Source organism: Mauremys mutica, chromosome 1 (genome assembly GCF_020497125.1).
Source record: "Mauremys mutica isolate MM-2020 ecotype Southern chromosome 1, ASM2049712v1, whole genome shotgun sequence".
Lineage (NCBI taxonomy): Eukaryota > Metazoa > Chordata > Testudines > Geoemydidae > Mauremys > Mauremys mutica.
The window spans coordinates 30,909,949-30,926,060 of NC_059072.1; the positions used below are offsets into that span (position 1 = coordinate 30,909,949).

The 16,112-nt window shown below is 38.5% G+C and overlaps 1 protein-coding gene across 1 annotated transcript in view; it reads left to right on the plus strand.

The window, feature by feature from the left end:
- The first annotated feature begins 200 nt into the window (after positions 1-200).
- LOC123349877 (maltase-glucoamylase, intestinal-like) overlaps positions 201-16,112 on the plus strand; it is an 88,973-nt gene continuing 73,061 nt past the window's right edge. Inside the window, exons 1-5 of the mRNA XM_044988147.1 lie at positions 201-281; positions 367-515; positions 11,276-11,444; positions 12,159-12,255; positions 13,186-13,298. Of these exons, the coding sequence (XP_044844082.1) occupies positions 201-281; positions 367-515; positions 11,276-11,444; positions 12,159-12,255; positions 13,186-13,298 (609 nt within the window). The remainder of the gene's footprint in view (positions 282-366; positions 516-11,275; positions 11,445-12,158; positions 12,256-13,185; positions 13,299-16,112) is intronic.

Here is a 16,112-nt window from a genome sequence, read left to right on the forward strand (position 1 = left end):
ACTCCTTTGCCCACCCCAGCAATATCTATTAACAAATTCATGATTTATGGAAGTTCTATTCCAGAAAGATTTGCTATTGGTTCATAGAGCTGAATCCTTTCCGCTGTTTTGCCCTATTATATGGCTGTTCTTGTGCTTGAGCACTTTGGTGTGTGGTAATTAAGTGTATTTGTAGGTTAGTGCTGATGAAACGTAATACCATGATGTCACTGTTCGGCAATGATATTTCTCCTGTTGCCATAGACGTGGAGTTCCAGACGAAAGACCGACTCAGGTTTAAGGTAAGTGTTTAAAAAAAAAATTGTTCAAGTAACTTAAGCTAACCAATGAACCAACAACTTTGTGCCTACTCTCACTTTGATTTAGATTTATGATCCTAACAGCCAACGATTTGAAGTTCCACTCAAGATTGAGTCTCCATCCACTGCTGCTGCTGACACCAGCTATGACATCGAGTTTATAAATGATCCCTCCTTTCAGTTTAAAATCATAAGGAAAAGCACAGGAACAGTACTGTGAGTACAAGCATATTAAGATTGTTTTGTGTAGAAAATAAGGAAGACAAGATGAGAACTATTTCACATACATAATTGCTTTGTTTAACATGGTGAACAGAGAGAAATGATCCTTCCCCTCACAAACATGAATTTTGTGTGTGTGTATGTACACATGCACATGGCATCTAGTAGATCAAGGCGTGTCCCATTAGGAAGTGGAGTCCTATCATAGTGCTGAATATAAACATAATTATATATATACACATGCAAGAGTTACTTAAACGTTAAGGAAAGATTGATCAGAGAATCAAGAGCTATTCCTTAGCAAATAAAATTCTAGCTGGTACTGCATGCTGTATGTCTGCAATGCAATAAAATAGTGCCAAGGAACATGACTAGTGAGTTTGGAGGTCCTGCATTTCTGGGTGCCCAACCTGAGACATCTTAGTGGGGCCTAGTTTTCAGGAAGTGCTAATCACTCAACCTCTGAGAATTAGGCTCTTGTAATGTCTTAAGTTGGACCCCCATAAACACTAATCACTTTTCAAAATGTAGGCCCAAGGAAACTAGAGAAATAGTGATAAAACAGTGCAAAAATATTCATTGAATTGTACAACTTATGCAGTATATTTTACTAAAGGAGAAATGTCCATACATCAGCAAACACCACAAATTTCACATTGTCACTTTCCATCATAAATCTCTTCTTTGCTTATTTTCCACTTAGTGATGGTTACCAAGATATTTGTATGGAATGAGTAACTTACTCCTTTCTAATCAGTGTGCTCTTGCTGGCTTCATTTAGTGAGATTACAATCCAGTGTTACTGCCATCATATGATAGGTTGTTATGATGAATTAAGATGTCACAAACTGGACTGTGGTATCATTAGATGACTCAGGTAGGTGGCTCAAGATAAATAGATCCTATGAATATGTGTACCCTAGGTATGAGAATGTTGGGAAAGAAAATACAGAAAAAGTATGTTGCTGCTCACAGGAATTTTTATGTCCAGTACATATTCAGAAGTTTGTTGGAATGTGGCAATGGTTATTTCTATCCATAATTTCTGTAAAATTGCATACAAAAACTTAAACCTGAATATTGACAACAAAACATATAAAACCCCATTTCTGTCAGATGTTAGTTGTTAGATTCAGAATATAAACATTTTGCTGGCAAGAAATGGAGCATCCCAATTTATGGGGAGGAGACTGGACATTTTCAAAACAGGTTTTGGTTGTTTTCACTACATGTTACACCCTCTTGTGTCTCATCAGGAATTTGTCCTTGAGAATACAGCTTATAAAATATTTTGAGTCTGCAAATGTAAACACCGAGCTTTATTTTTAATTAGCTGGACACTCTTCTAAATAGTTATCTTGTGTGACATCTTTTACAAGCTTCATAGCCAACTTTGTAAAGGTTTTTTTTGTTTTGTTTTTTACAGGGTACTGTAAATTAGTGTTCTATGTATCAGTGAGATAGGAAAAATTTGCTTACTTCCTCATTTAGACTTGATGGCTTTGTGTTGATAGCAGGTTCCAGTTAAATTTTCCTTTCCTTGATCCAAGAAATTATCTCAGTAGCCCTTTTCATTGTAAGGATTGATTAAGGCTCATTAATTGGAATTATGATATGTGAGGGGAACGCTTACTGAAAAATTACTATGAGCTGGTTCATAATACCATTCCCATTCCTCCTCAGCCCCCTCATACACTTGCTAAGCACAGAAATTTAGTCTGTTATTCCAAAGTATTTACTAATTTTGAGGGTCTCAGTCATTGGGTCTCAACTCAAGATACCTGCAGGATTTATTTTCAGAGGTGCTGAGCACACACAATGCCAGTGGGAGCTGCGGGTGCTCAGCAACTCTGAAAATCAGGCCCTATTTGGCAGGTTTTCAAAAGAGTTCCTACCTTGTAGATCCCATTGTTCTCAATGGGAGCTGCTGAGAGCTAAGGGCTTTTGAAGATCAGGCAGTATCTGTCTAAAAAGGGACTCCTAAATATAGTACTCACTTTTGAAACTGGGCTTAGTGGCAGTGTAAGCTCTGTGAAAGAATGGGCTGTGTTGAAAGGAGAGGAAGATAGATGGCAGCCTTGGCTAATATCTGTATCAATAGTTCAGATTTCAGTAGGAATCCATTGCTGTTAAAAATTGCCATTGGAAAAGCATACGCTGTGTTACCCCAGGAGATGAAGCTCTTCTGAAATCCACCCAATTAAAAAAAACGATTAAATGTTAATATTGCCATGGTTAATAGTGTTATCCGGCAACTGAAGACACTATTATTAATGAAACTGATGTTTGCACATAGTTTATGAGAAAGGAAAATGTTATGTTTCTGGGAAAAGGCACAGCAAGTTGATTATAGATGGGAGGGTCTCGTTCCAGCAGGGAAAGATTCCTCTCACAGCTGTACCCCCCTTTGTAGCTGAATTCCCTGTGTGATTAACAAAAAATCACCTCTTCACACATCCTAGCCAATCTAAATGAGTGAATTTGGATGCTGAGTAGTATATCTTTGTCTCATTATAGGGATTTACACTCACCACTTCCATTAGAGTTCAGGAGAGCTGTGTGTATATCCTCCTTTCAACATGTTAATTTACTCTATATTTCCGGATCTAGAAGCCATGATGTTTGCTATTTATTTGATAGTAGCAACTGTGTCTACAGCAGGGAATGTTACAGAATTATTCCCACTAGTGTTGGCACCAGTGTAGCTGGAGCAGTGAGAGAAGCAGTGGGAGCCATAGTGTAGAAGAGACTCCTGTAGCTTCTGGCATTTTTACCACTATGTTATTTAAACCTGGTGAAAACAGCTTTACCAACATGTTGGTAAAAACGGGTCTAGGCATATGGGAACCTTCTCTACATTAGGGCTCTCATCGGTGGTAACATGGGCTCAGCTGAACCAGTGGTAAAATCCTCTTGTTCAGACAAAGCAATGGAGTGCAAAATGGTTAAAGCAACAAGCCTATAAATGCAGCAATCAATTCTTTGTGTCCTGTCCCTTTTGCTGCTGCATGAACAACCATCAAAAAAGCTTTGCCTAAGAAAATTACTCATTGCTGATGATTAGTGTGAGCAATAGGTGCAGCTGAACTGATGCCAGACATGTCTGTATGTGTTGCCAAGGTCAGAGCTGTGTTCTACACAGTTTCAGAAGCAGTGATAAAACTCATGTCTAAAATTGTGCTGAACATGGTATGGCCATTGCCGTTAGACTTTGCTGGGCACCTGTTGATGACACCCATTGTTAGCAAGTGGCAATTTTCTTTGTCTATTCAAGACTACACTATGAACCAATGTGCTTCTGTCCTGCTGACACAGCCTTGCAGAAAACTCTCTGTTACCAAAGCTGGCAACTCAGCCGGGCCTTCCCAAGGACCCCTCTATTCAGCTTAATCAGGGGGTCTATTTTAAACCTACACAAGCTGCTCATATGAAAATGAACCTCATCATCCTGCTAACCATGTGGAGGAGACCCTCTATTCATAGCCCTTTCCACTAGGAAGTGAAGGAGCCAGATGCTTTCTCCACCAGATTTCAGCATAGGGTGGGGAAGCACTGAGGGGAAGTAGGAAGAGGGACAGAGGTAGGGCTGGAAGGGATTGCATCATTCCCCCCACCCCCAATCTATGGGCAAAATCCATGCTAAAGGTAATATAGCTCCAGGTTTTAGCACAGTCACCTCCACATCTGGGAATCACCTCTCTGGGAAGTACTGGGGAAAGGTAGAGACTCAGGAAGAACCCTGCATATCCAGCTGCAGCAGATCAAATCCCTGGAATCTCAATAAAGAGTTGAGCTGATCATTAATCTCTCTGTAAACACCAGTATTGCTCAAAGTAATCAATAACAACAAACCAGGACAAATTACACATTTCCGAGCTGCATTCCCAGTGTCTCAGTAGATGATAAATGGTATCTAGACAACACAAATCCATATACACCACGGTATCTTCCATTGTAAAACTATCCCAAATTTTCATAAACCTGTTCACACACAGCACTTTATCTCTGTCAGCAGCTTTTCCGTTTTGGACAACCACACTAAAAATGCTTAGAAGTCCCTATAATCCCACAAGTCCTATAGCATAATGCTGGGGTATTTAATCCATGTAGAGTACAGTATATTCTGTGCAGAAGAATTACTGTGGATTTTTTGTTAATATCTATATTTTTATTTCTCATCCATCATTTCTATACTGCAGTCTCTGTCCCAGATGCAATAGATGTGTATTTATGCTTTAAATTCCATCACAGTGGATTAGTATGATAGATGAAGAAGAAAGGATATCAGGCCTGTGCTCGTGTCCATAGGGTATAAAAATCCCTTCCATCTCTGTCAAATATGTATGTAAGGTCTCCTTACGGGGAGTTATCTAATGTCATACCTGAAAATATTGTAGATGGGAGAAGATGGAAACTTAGGGGATGGATATATATGTTCCTGAATATTATTTGCAGTCATTACTGCAGCTCTTTGTACTACGTGGGAAGCTTTTGTGAGAGGTGTGAAAACATCTGCTCAGGGCCCAATGGCAGTCAAAATGTTAGGCTGTTGTAAGAGGGTGTAGAAAATAAAACTGCACAGATTATAATGCCATTATATTACTTAATAATATGGTGTCATGTTGAACACCATATTCACTTTTGGTCATTCCATGGGTACAGCAGCAATAGAAAAGAGCCGGGCAAATGATCAGAGGCATAGAGAGGTTTCTCTTTGAGGAGAGATTGGGGCTATTTGGTTTCAGCAGAGATGAACAACAAGCAAATGCCCATGAGATTTAAAGGTAACAAATATAAAAATAACACAAAGAAATAATGTTTTACACAATGTATAATTATCCTGTGGCATTTACAATATATTATTGAGGCAGAGAGCTTGGTGGGATGCAGATTTGTATAATAAGAATCAGCTATAATCATACCAGCTAATTAAAAAATTATAAAGGCTATCAATCCAAATTACTCAGAACACAAACCAATTCTCCTACAATATTAGCAAAAAAAACCTTCCTCCACAAGCAAGTTTCATGCCTTCCTCTTAAACATGTGGCACTGGCTATTGTTGGCGACCAGGATACTGGACTAGATGGCCCATGCGTCTGATCCACTGTGTTAATACTTGTGCTCCAAACAATCTTTCTTGCATGATAGAATATGAATAATGCAAGACAGAGCATCTTTCCGAGCCAGACACATTTTCTGATATCTCTATTAAGAGCATGCAATTATTTGTTAGTTATCACACTTCGGAGGACATGCAACAAATAATCAAATCCTAATCAAGATTAAGCAGCAAAGAATCCTGTGGCACCTTATAGACTAACAGACGTTTTGCAGCATGAGCTTTCGTGGGTGAATACCCACTTCTTCCAATACCCACGAAAGCTCATGCTGCAAAACGTCTGTTAGTCTATAAGGTGCCACAGGATTCTTTGCTGCTTTTACCGAACCAGACTAACACGACTACCCCTGTGATACTAATCAAGATTGTCACTAATTTCAAAACTGCTGCTGCAGAGTTCAGCTGGCTTTTATATTGATTCTTGTAGTAAGCACAGGCACCACTTCTCATGAGAAAATTTTCTAGAAGGAAGCTATCAGAATGATTTATAAAGCTATTGTCTCAAACTGCAATTTTGCTGAAAGTAACATAGGCAACTTGTGTGTAACTTGTGTAGCTCATATTTGCTTCCAGTTTGTAACAGCCATTATTCTTCCAGGGTATTTTTGGTGTTCTCATCATTATGATTTTTATACACTGGTAAGCGGGAATGTAGGTAATGTTTGCCTAATTCCTTTTCAAAACAAAAATGCTGTTGTCTGGGTTATTGCACTTCTGGAAAATGCTCTGATATTATGGTGATGAGTGCAGTAGAAGAACCTGAACAGAACAGAATCAATAATTGTAAATACATTTAGTGATTAATTATCAAAAGTGGTATTACCACAGCAGTTCTTGAACTGTGGTCAATGGACCACTAGTGTTCTGTGGAAAACCTACTGGTCACATGATGCTAACTTTCCTCCCTGCTTCCACTTACTAACTCGCATTACCAGAAAGCTAGAGATATACTTAACTCTTTCTGAGTATTCCTCTTCCAAGTTATCAATGCCTGGAATTGCCACAAGGATGTTAGGTGAAGATGAGGAAACTGGAGAGGAGGTGTCATTTTCAGAAATTATTTAGGAACCTCATTGAACGTCCTTGAGATTTAGGCTCCTAAAGTCTAAGTGGCTTTTTTAAGATGGGATTTAGGCTTCTAAATCACTTAGGTGCTTTTGAAAATTTTACCCAATCTCTCTACTAAAATGGGGTCCACACATCTCTGAAGGTTTATAAGACCCCTTATTAGCACCAGATGTTCATTTACATGTAAAAATGTCCTTGGGCCAGGGGAGTTTTTTTACATTTAATAATTGCTTGGATTTAAAGGAATAAGTGACCATATTTAACAAACCTGATTCCACTGACTTTTAGTCATACTTGAAATGCTACAAGGTATTATATACTAATCCCTTAAATAAACCAGGCATTATTTCATTTGTTTATTTTCAAAGGCGTTTCACTGATCCATTATAGTTGCACTCTGAGCTGGTAGCACAAAGGGGGCCTACTGTTTGTTCTCATGCTACAAGCTCGAATGCCAGCCAGAAATGCAAACTTCATGCTGTCCCTTTGGCTCCTGAGTCAGTCTTCTTCCAGATGAGAGGCTATAAATAGAGAGGCTTATTCTTAAGCCTCATGCACAGTCTTTGGAAGGGAGCACCTGTTTTCAGAAGTGATACCTAAAGGAATGGCAGCACCACAGTTAGTAGGCAGTATCACAGCTATCAAAATACCTTGGCCTCCTCATACTTTCAAAGATTGGGAAATACAATAGAAACTACTAAAAGATTAACATTTTCCAAACATTTTACTAGGGAGATCTCCCTGAGTTGAGGGGGATGCTCTGCTATTCACAGACAATGCTGCGTGTAACTGGCAAATGCTGAATTGTTGATGGTGAATATTGTATCTGCATTTTTTAGACTTTTCTCCCATGTAATATTCTCTCAAACCAATCAATTTATGCGCAAATACACACTAGACTGACCTTATTCATGGAAAGGGGGCTGGGATATTGTTCAGTTTACCATTGTAGTTGATAAGTAATTTTTTAATGAGAATCAAGCACATTCCTACGAACATTGTATAATTTTATATTCCTTCTGTTTTGTTGGCTTTCATCCTGCTTTAAAGCAGATGGGAGTAAACAAACACCATCATAAGGCAAATATAACAGTTTTCTTTTATTGTATCCAAAGGGTTTTAGAGTGACAAAGGTGGCTCTCTCATTTAAATGGTCATTTTTTTAAACCTAAATAACCCTCAAAATATTGCAGTGTTATAAAGCAATGGATCATGGCAGCTTACAGCATTAATGTAATAGTGGGGCCCAGGGCTGAAGAATGCTTGGGAAGGGAGGATTTAAAGGGAAGTCCTGTCTTTTTTTTGTCTTTTAAAGGGGGGAAGGGAAAAAAAGAAAGCAATGGCGGCAATCAGAAGTTACCTAACACTAAGGAAAAGAGAGAGCAGAGGCTTATTTCTGATGGTGGTATTATGCTACACTAAATACTGCATTTGGCACCTGCCTACTATTGTGACTGGTGCTCTACAAGCAAGACAGAAAAAAAAATATAGGATCAAAATAGGAAATGGTGTATAAATGGGATTGGAAGCACACAGCAAGTTGACTGCTTGAGAGAGATGGGAGTGAGTCCTTATATTGGGAAACCATTTTGTTGATTGCTTTGTGATAACTCCTTTGGATCCCTATGGAAGTTCAACATATGGCCGTGAAGTAGGTGAATACATAGTAAGTGTCGGAGAAAAACTTAGTTCTTGCTTTTTGTTTGGGTGCAGCAAAATCAAATACTTTATTATTTCTCCAGTAATTACAATGGAGGGAGAGAGTGCCATAGGACACAGGGTCACCCCAGTCCCGGACAGGTCTCTCAACTGGTAAACAATTACATCAAGCCTTTATACCTTTGTTACAGACAATTTCTAGCAATCATGGAGACAGTAAAAAGAAAACAATTGCATTTGTTTATACATAAGCCTCCTTGCTATCTTATTTGTATCACTACTAAAAAAAAGCAAGACTGCATATTGCAAGGTCGTAACAACTTTCACACAGTTCACTCTGTCTTACATTATCTTGCTTCTACAAATCTCACGTCATTAGGGTCACAGCTAGCCTAACTCATGCTAACTAACATTCATTAAGATCTCTTCAAATCCTTGTTAATTATTAATTGGCTTCCACATAAGTTAATAAAAAAACAACAACTGGTGTCCCAATACAGGAGCTGCTGTGTTCCATGTTCCATTGTGGAAAAATAGAGTCACTGCAGTTATGATCCAAAACACTGCAGTGACACTATTGTAAAGGGAATACCCTTTGTAAAATACAGCAAATACTTGTAATTCCTTGGTAATGCTAATTACTTTCAAATCAGAAATGTCAGTGTTTGATTGCAGATACCAGGAAATATGAAACCTCATGTTCTCTGAGGAGGCATCACACAGAGTGCTCAATGGGCTAAGGCAGTTATTCAAGTTCTTCCCAATGTCTTTCCTTCTGGCTACATTTGCTTTTTACTTCTTCAACCATCCTTTTCACAGAACATTGACACTGGAAACCCAGCACCTGACTGAACTGGGTGATCATGTTAGTTTTGCCAAGAACACAGCACATGAGCTGATACCTATTCCCATATCAAGTAACTTCTCACAAAAAAGCCTTGGTTTTTAAAAGGGTCCCCTGTAATTCTTGTTGATACTTTATACATATTTCCAAGCAAAAAAGAAAAAATCACCTTTCCCAGTGGCTTGAGGGTTTCCATTGGCAAAGGCACGAACATGATGTGTAACAACTAAGTGACCAGTTACATAAAATCACCATTGTTTGAGCTATGGTACTGCCAAAACAGAGGGCCAATAAATACATTGTCTTAATTTGCAGTAATTGCTTGGTATATTTGACTTCTCCTTCTAGGCCCAGACTGTACCTAACCCTTGCATATGTGCACTAGACTGGGGAGGGACAAGGAGCCTTCCCATCCCCCATTGCAGCTCTACATAAGGGCAAGAGTCTCTGCTCTCCCAGTGATGGAGGATGTAGCATGGGCACTGCCTGGAGTGCCACATAGGACCAGTTGTTTAACCCAAATCTCTTTCCCACAACAGTAAAAAGTTTGTCCTAGGGTAAGAAATATAAATTTGGTCTGGTGAAAACAATATGAACCCAGGCTCTCAAACAGGATAGTTTATAGGTGTGCTGCAGTTAATAGCTATAGTACTATATCCACTGCTAATATACAGAACCTTCCACATAATTAGTTTTTTTGGCTAATTTGGTATTCCATTTAATTTTACCAAACCCTCTAATAACAAATCATTCATATTAATGTATTTAATATTTATATTTGTATTTATAGTCACGCAGGAAAAGGTGTACATTTTAACAGTGAGTATAATTAACTATTGGAACAATTTACCATGGGTTGTGGTAGATTGTTTATCACTGACCATTTTAAAATCAAGATTGGATGTTTTTCTAAAATATGTGCACTAGCCACTAGGAATTACCTTGTGGAAGATCTGTGGCCTGTGTACACAGGAAGTCAGATTAGATGATCACAGTGGTCCATTCTGGCCTTGGGATCTATGAATATGTGAAAGTAGCATCGCTACCAGCTTCTGTGGTTTTGGTTCATTTATTTTAATTTATTGTAACGAAATCACAGTTCAGCAGTGATATATGTTTGGTATTCATGTCATATAGTGGTACAATGTACTTTGAGAGTATATATACAGCTCATTATAGCATTAGTAACAGCAAACACAAGATCATGGAATAACAAGGTTGGAAGGGACCTCAGGAGGTCATCTAGTCAAACCCCCAGCTCAAAGCAGGACCAGTCCCCAGATTTTTACCCCAGATTCCTAAATGGCCCCCTCAAGGATTGAACTCACAATCCTGGGCTTAGCAGGCTAATGCGCTAAACCACTGAGCTATCCCTCCCCCCATGAAGTAACACCTAATTAAAATGTGTATTTGTTCATAGATGATTCAATAGAAATAAATGCATAAAACTAATGAAAGAAAAAAGAAAGAATCATAAATATCTATAAATGTCCTTTGTTTAGAACAAATTTGATCTGTTTATGTAGGTATTATAAAGTCACAGACTAAAGAAAGCTGTCATTTAAGGACCTGGTCTTGTGGGGTGCTATGCACCCGCACATCTGTTAAAGTCAGTGATCCAACTCTGATCAAACCCTCAGCCCTGATCCAACAAAGCATAAAGCATATGCACACGAGTAATCCCATTAATTTCAATGGGACTTCACACGCTAATAAAAGATGATTGCTACTAAATGTTGTCATTGTTAGTGACACTGTAGACACTGCCATGTGATAACAGTCTTCAATATGCGCCACTGATCATAGAAATAGCAAGAGCAACTGCTTATTTCAGTGACAGTACTTTATATAATGCCTTCCTCTTACCTCAGTTATCCTTTTATAATATATATGTGTAAGTACATTAGAAGCACACACACAATTAATTTGTACATTGCATTTGTATATGTTACTATTGCAAGAAATGCAACAAAATTTCCAAGTATTCCAACTTGATGTTAAAGTGATGAATATAAGGCATGAGCAAACTAATCATGTTCAGACTCTCTGTATTTGACACAGGTGGGACACATCACTTGGAGATTTAATTTTTGCCAAACAGTATCTGCAGATTACCACCACTGTGCCATCCACCTCCGTTTATGGATTTGGTGAACATGAACATCCATCCTTTAAGCACAATATGAATTTTGTTAATTATGGGATGTTTTCCAGAGACCAGCCACCAACGGTAAGTCATTTAATGCAGCATTTGGTGCTGGGATCATACTTTAAAAATAAAATGGCAAAATACACTAATACCAGATTAACAGCATCACTACATGACAAGAGGTGTTAATTATGAATTAACAGGAAAGAACATAAAATGGGTTTCATAAAATGTTATGGAAATGCAACAAAATGTAATTAGCTAAACAGTAAAATCATTGGGTATTTTACAATGATTTGGAAACTTGGCATAAGAAACATTCTACGTTCCTAGTAAAAAATATTCCATGTGTCAAGGCTCTGATTCAGCATAGTATTTAAGCTCATGCTTAAATTCATCCCTATACACCCAAGCATTTAAGAATGACTTCAAGAGGATTACAGTTAGACACATTCTTAAATGCTTGGCTGAATTGCAGCTTAAATGCTGGCCTGTCAATGATATATTCTCACCAGAAGTGAATTTCTTAGCCTGGTCACTCGGGAGCATTTGACTGAATGCCAGAGTACTATAGTCCATGGCTAAGAGTTTAAATAAGATAAGATAAAAGTGACAATGTTGAGGCTAAAAATATCTCCTGTTTTATTGATGGAGCTTTACATTAGTTTGGATGCAAATAACCCATTTCAGCTATGAACTAATAAATGTCTTTTGTCTGTGTATGTGTTTCTGGATGATAAAGATTGTGAACAATTGGCAAAATAAGCTATATAAAATCCATTTTTGATGTTTCAGACATTTGCCAATCTTTATGGAGTTCATCCTTTTTATATGTGCATAGAGAGTGACTCAAATACTCACGGTATCCTCTTACTGAACTCCAATGCACAAGGTAAGACAGTATATTATCCGTACATATGTAGATTAAGTATAGAGCGATGTTAAATTGTTTCTGCTATATATTAATAACTCTTTTCACTAATGACTTTTAAACATACAAATATATGACAGGATTCCTAAAATAATACACACATCATAAGTGAGTTTCCAGGGACCATTATTATGTTCTCAAAGAGACTTCATTGCAATTACTGCAAAACAAGGTAAAATATACACTTTCAACTAAAATTATATGATTGATTAACTTTTTAAAACTAGATGTAAAGGTAGAGAAAGTTGAAGTCAATAGAAATTTCCTCTGGGACTGACACAAGCAAAACAAGTCAATTTGGGTTAGTACTGTGTTCACTCTTAGAAGAATAGCTTTGCACGTTACCATGGTCACCTCACTGTATTAATCTAATACTGTAATCTTTGAAAAGGGGAATCTTCACTAAAGCTATGAAATCAATTTCTCTGGCAGGCAATGACTTCCAGTAAAAAATCAGATGTGAATATATTCTATAGAGGAGCTTTAGATGCATGTTGGTGGTTCTTTTACCTACAAGTGAAATTAAGAAACACAAAACTTTGCAATATATTTTATGTGCATTTGTTACTGTGCAAAATAGAATAAATCTGGAAATATAGCTCACAGCGCCATGGTAGCTTACTATTATATACATTTCCTTATTTCTCTTTGTCCATACAGTGTGCCATCCGTGCAAGACAGGACCACCTCACAAGGGTGCCTGTTTCTGTTTTTTGATGCTGGCAGATAGAGGATTCGTACTTGTTCTGTGGTCTGCGTGGGTGGGATATGTGCTTAAAGTAAGTGGCTGGCTAACCTACTTAGCAGCTGTGCACTGAAGGGTTCAAAATGCATAGGACTGGCACTGAGGTAATTTGTACTGTGTGCAACACTTCTGTTTTCTTCCTTCAGATATCACTCTGAGTCCAAATCCATCCTTAACCTTCCGCACCATTGGAGGGATCCTCGACTTCTATGTATTTCTTGGCCCAACCCCTGAAAACGTAGTACAGCAATACACAGAGGTTAGTAGAGAACTAGCTACAGCATGCAGGATTGTGTACTGTAAAGAAACCCTTAGTTGTCTGTATTGTCAGATAATTTGATTGTAAATTTGTCCATCGGTTATGTTTACATCACGCTGGAGCTTATGTGATTAGATCCAATGGGAGCAAACAGGAAGACTTAATCACGTGTTACTCATATATAGGGCTCACTTGTTCTCACTAAAGTTATTGGCAAAACTTTTATACTGCCACCTGGGCAATGTTTTTGTAAAAACCCCACAGGCTTTAATAGGGATGTGACTAATAGAAATTGTTCAAAGAATCTATATAATTTAATAGTGAATGTGATAGGCATTTCTATAGGCATTTGAATCAAACTGTAGAATTCTATAGCAGGGATGGAATTTCTATGTAAGTTCTCTAGGATTTTTCGTAGAGGAAAAGGAAGGAAAAGTTGTCTCTAGCAATATATCTGGGTTCTTTTAAGATCACCTCCCAAGACATCATAACCAAGATCACAATAGGCCAGTGATTTAATTTTCCTCCCTGTTTAGCCCAAGTCTGCTAGGTCTATGATTAATTTTTATTTTTTATTCCCTCCCCCCTCTCTTCCTGGGGTTACCCTGTACTTTTCTTGCACAGAGCAATAATAAAAAAATAACATTTTTCAAAGCACAAAAAGCTTTTAACAGTATTTTATCCTCATCAATGTTGGAGTTCTGATTGCAGCTCCTTTTTTGCCACCTGCAGATTCTCCGATTCATGGGAGAAGTTCCAGTTCCTACAGGCACTCATTATGCATTCGGATGAGAAAGCCAGGGAGACAGTCTAATCCTTTTTTATTTTTGTTTCACTCAGTTGTGTGAGTCAGAGTTTGTGAACATGGGAAGCAATAAGGAAGAAATTAGTCTGTTCCTTTAACATGACTAAAGCAGGTATTTTTGCTTAATAATGACTGCATTTGAATACACGAAGACAGACCCCAGAATTGATCTGGATCCAAATTTCCTGAAGGTTCATGGTAGTTTACATTCAGGTCCATCTCTAACATGAACGTATAGTTATCATTGCAGCTGAGGAAACAAACTGATGTACAAAGAGGGGTGCGAGCAGGGTGAAGCTATGTACAGGATTTCCCCAGGGGTTTTATAAAAAAAGTAAATATTGTCTGAGCACCAATAGCATAAGGAGGTTTCTCAGAAGGCAGAAAATAGGGGAAATATTCAGGCTTATCTTTACATGTATCTATGCCACTGCAGCTTCATACATAGAATATTTTTTACCTGTTCATCTCATACAATAGAGTTACCAAAATGCACATTCTGGTTGCTGCCCTCTAAATGTTGTTGCACTAGGTCTAGTGGTTGCTACAAAATCCTTGATCTGAATGGTAACCAATGTAATTATCAGGAGAAAAATTATGGATGTCACTACTTAGATCCATGGTGTTTCTTCTGCCACCTTCTCCCCCCTCGCCCCTTCCTTTCTTTGTTTCCCTCTCTGGCATCAAGCACTTTACACTTGGATCTGGCAGGAAATTGAATAGGATTTTCCTCTACAGCCAGCTTCTTGTTCAAAGTTCTGGATGGCAGAGAACAAGCATGAAGGGTGGCCCATAATTAGGGTCCTACCATATTCGCGGCCATGAAAAAAGCCATGAAAAAAGACCGTGAAATCTGGTCTTTTGTGTGATTTTAGCCTGTACTATACAGATTTCATGGAGAGACCAGAGTTTCTCAAACTGGGGGTCCTGACCTAAAAAGGAGTTGCAGGGGGGCTATAAGGTTATTTTAAGGGGGTTGTGATATTGCCACTCTTACTTCTGCGCTGCCTTCAGAGCTGAGCGGCTGGAAAGCGGTGGCTGTTGGCTAATTGCCCAGCTCTGAAGGCAGTGCCCTGCCAACAGCAGCGTAGAAGTAAGGGAGGTGGTACCACAACACCCCCCCCCCCACACACACACAATAATCTTGTGACCTCTCCCCCCTCCGCAACTCCCTTTTGGGTCAGGACCCCTACAATTACTGTGAAATTTCAGATTTAAATACTGAAATCATGAAATTTATGATTTTTAAAATCCTATGACTGTGAAATTGATCAAAATGGACTGTGAATTTGGTAGGGCCCTACCCATAATACATGGGAAGCCTACCGCAAATGCATTTTGGGGAAACACTGGATTAATGCAATAGTGTTTCTATACCACAGACCTGGATTAGGTAATCAGATACTATGATGATCAGTGCCCTAGAAATATATTAATGTTCTCCCCATATGACCAAGAGGAACAAAGTTTGTTGGTAATATCTTAGTCCCCATTTATTCATGTTGCAAAATCAACATATTTCAGCTACAGGGACCAACTGCAATATTTAGATAAAATAGAAAAAGGATGGGTTGTAGTGGGGAAATATTACTCTTTTCCTACGGTGGGACTGGATAACTCAGCTTGCACTCCGGTAAGGAGAGAACTCTGTTTGTTCTCTGTTTGTCTGATGGAGGTTTTTAAGGTCAGGCTTGACAAAGCCCTGGCTGGGATGATTTAGTTGGGAATTGGTCCTGCTTTGAGCAGGAGATTGGACTAGATGACCTCCTGAGGTCCCTTCCAACCCTGATATTCTATGATTCTATGCCATCTTGGCCAACACTCTGAGGATTGGACCTCCAGAGGTAAAAGCATGAGCTGCTACAGCTTGAGACAGAGTCCTGGGTCTCTAGCTGGGCTATAATAGACTCATCTCTTCTGCAGATCAGGCACAGAAGAAGACCTGTAACACATACTGACCAATTAATTATATTAGTGTTCCAGAAAGGGCAAGATCTTTCTGTTTTTGT